Source organism: Sceloporus occidentalis, unplaced genomic scaffold (genome assembly GCF_023333645.1).
Source record: "Sceloporus occidentalis isolate IW3139 unplaced genomic scaffold, rSceOcc1.0.p SCAF_33, whole genome shotgun sequence".
NCBI classification, from domain to species: Eukaryota; Metazoa; Chordata; class Lepidosauria; order Squamata; family Phrynosomatidae; genus Sceloporus; species Sceloporus occidentalis.
The window spans coordinates 1,372,035-1,374,615 of record NW_028317013.1 but is presented as its reverse complement, the minus strand read 5'-3'; the positions used below and the strand labels follow the sequence as shown (position 1 = coordinate 1,374,615).

At 34.1% G+C, this 2,581-nt stretch overlaps 1 protein-coding gene across 1 annotated transcript; it reads left to right on the top strand.

Moving 5' to 3' along the window:
• The first annotated feature begins 1,487 nt into the window (after positions 1-1,487).
• Positions 1,488-2,183, top strand: LOC149298315 (nerve growth factor). The gene has a single exon (XM_089487444.1). It carries the CDS (start codon positions 1,488-1,490, stop codon positions 2,181-2,183), a length of 696 nt encoding a protein of 231 aa, XP_089343570.1.
• The last annotated feature ends 398 nt before the right edge of the window (positions 2,184-2,581 follow it).

The following is a 2,581-nucleotide window of genomic DNA, read 5'->3' as shown; positions in this document are numbered from 1 at the left end:
AAATCTCATATTAAATTCAGGTTATGAACAGAGCTGTAGGTTCTAAACATTTGCCACTAAAACCTTATATTATTTGGTTTATAGGTGATAGATTTAAAATGAGATTTCGAAGACTAAAAAAAAAAATCAATGGGTTTTCTTACTCAATATTATCTGGATCCGCATCGTCGTGAATCCTGTTCTGGATTAAAATAAAGTGTGTCCCAGGAATTTTCAGTGTTGGAAAAAAATGAAATGTGTTTGATGTGGCTTATAAAACTGCCTGTACTCAAGTTTTTTGGTCCTGATAATTGCTTCCTCATGAAAATGGGTCAGTTGTTGTTTAGAAAAAAGTAGACACATTCAGTGTCATCTGAAAATGATTACTTTGCCAGAAAGGTTATAAAGTAATAAACGTGAATGGCAGTCTAAAGAATCATTTAGGTTAACCTAAAACAAATACATGCATCATCTCTTGTTCTTAGGCAACAATGTCCTTTTGCAGGCAGTAGGATTATGGGATTGAAGAAAATTGATAGGATTACTGCTTTGAGGAAAGAGAATTTTCTCTACTTTGTATTATCCTGGGCATGATGGACAGTTTCAGACCATTTCAATACCTCGCTTCAATGGATTCTCATGCTAATTCACAGATCGCCTTTAAGACCAATAACTAAAATAATGTTCACATTTTTCAGGTTTCCATAATTTATATATATATATATACACCCACAGTATATATTGTATTATGTTTTTTAATGCATCAGCATATTATGTTATTACAATGAACAAGAATACTAATTTACAATAATATTAAAACAGGCAAAATTAACAATAATATGAATGTACATAACACATACTGGTACAGAAAGCCATTATTGGTAAGCTGCTTGCTAACAGTCTCTCTCCCTCTCCCTCTCTCCCTCTCTCCCTCTCTATATATATATATACACACAGTATATTTATAATGTTCTCATGTTAACACCTTTTGGTGGTACAACAATAAAGGGCATTTCCATGCAAATGGAGCTATTAACACAAATATCTGTATTATCTTAATCTCCTTAGAGTTCACTAATCGCTAAGAAAAGAGCTTAGTGTTTTTCAACAACTTTTTAGAGTAAGAGCTCAAATAATGGTTTGAAAAATAGGAGCGTGATCAGATTGCAAAAAAATACAACAAATAAAAATCCAAATGCCATTAAAAAAGGTAAATAATAGTTATTACAGGGAACATGCTGCATATTCAGAGAAAATACCGAAAGTACTGAAATACTGCAAAATGATATCTTTATATATTATTAATTAAAACATATTTCCTTGTAGTCATTTGTATTATAAACCTTTGCTATAAAGATTATATTCTATATATTTTTCTATTTTGTTAACACTGGCAATGAAACATATTTTGTGAACATAGTAATATCCACAAATATTGTATTTTAGATTATTCTTTACTATCCAATAATAGTTATTTTATGTATTTGTTTTTTTAGGTGGATAGAGTAATGTCCATGTTATACTACACTCTTATTATAGCATTTTTGATCGGCATACAGGCTGCACCAAAGACCAAGGACCATGCACCAGCAGGGTCTTCAACAAGGCCTCGTATTCCACATCACACGCACCGGAGTAAGTCTCTTCATCGTTCTCATGGGAAGATAGAGGCCAGTGAACCCTCACATTTTCACAATGTCACAGTGGACCCTAAACTTTTCAGAAAAAGGAAATTTCGCTCTCCAAGAGTTTTGTTTAGCACACAACCTCCTCCATTGTCTGAGGACCTACGGAACTTGGAGTACTTGGATGATGAGGAGTCCCTCAATAAAACTATTCGAGCTAAGAGGACAGTGCATCCAGTCCTTCACCGAGGGGAATATTCTGTATGTGATAGTGTCAGCATGTGGGTTGGGGAGAAGACCACAGCCACTGATATTAAGGGAAAGGAGGTGACTGTTTTGGGGGAAGTAAACATAAACAATAGTGTTTTCAAGCAGTACTTTTTTGAGACCAAATGCAGGGATCCAAAGCCAGTGTCAGGTGGGTGTCGTGGGATTGATTCAAAGCATTGGAACTCCTATTGTACTACCACACACACCTTTGTCAAAGCATTGACAATGGAAGGGAAGCAAGCAGCATGGAGATTCATTCGGATTGATACAGCTTGTGTTTGTGTACTCAGCAGAAAAGGTCGGACCTAAACCATGCTCCCCCAGCTATTCCCCACCCCTACCTCAGACTGTAAATTATTTTAAATTATATGGACTGCATGGTGTATTTATAGTTTATACTGTAAAAAAATGGCGCATTATTTATTATTAAAAAGTTTTCAAAATTCCTTGGTTGCTTTCATTGAACATCTTTGTTGCGTTTCATAGTGTTTTTGTTCATGGCTAAATGTTATATAGTGATCAAGCGCTAAAGTATACTGATATATATAACTCCAAAAATATAAATACTACTAAAAAGAATAAGTGGATGCTGCGAGCACTAAAGGTATACCCCCTATACCCAAAAAATAAATAAATAAATATATAAAGTGTCGCGCAAAAAAACACAATTTAAAAATATATGTATATGTTAGTTAAATAATTTTACC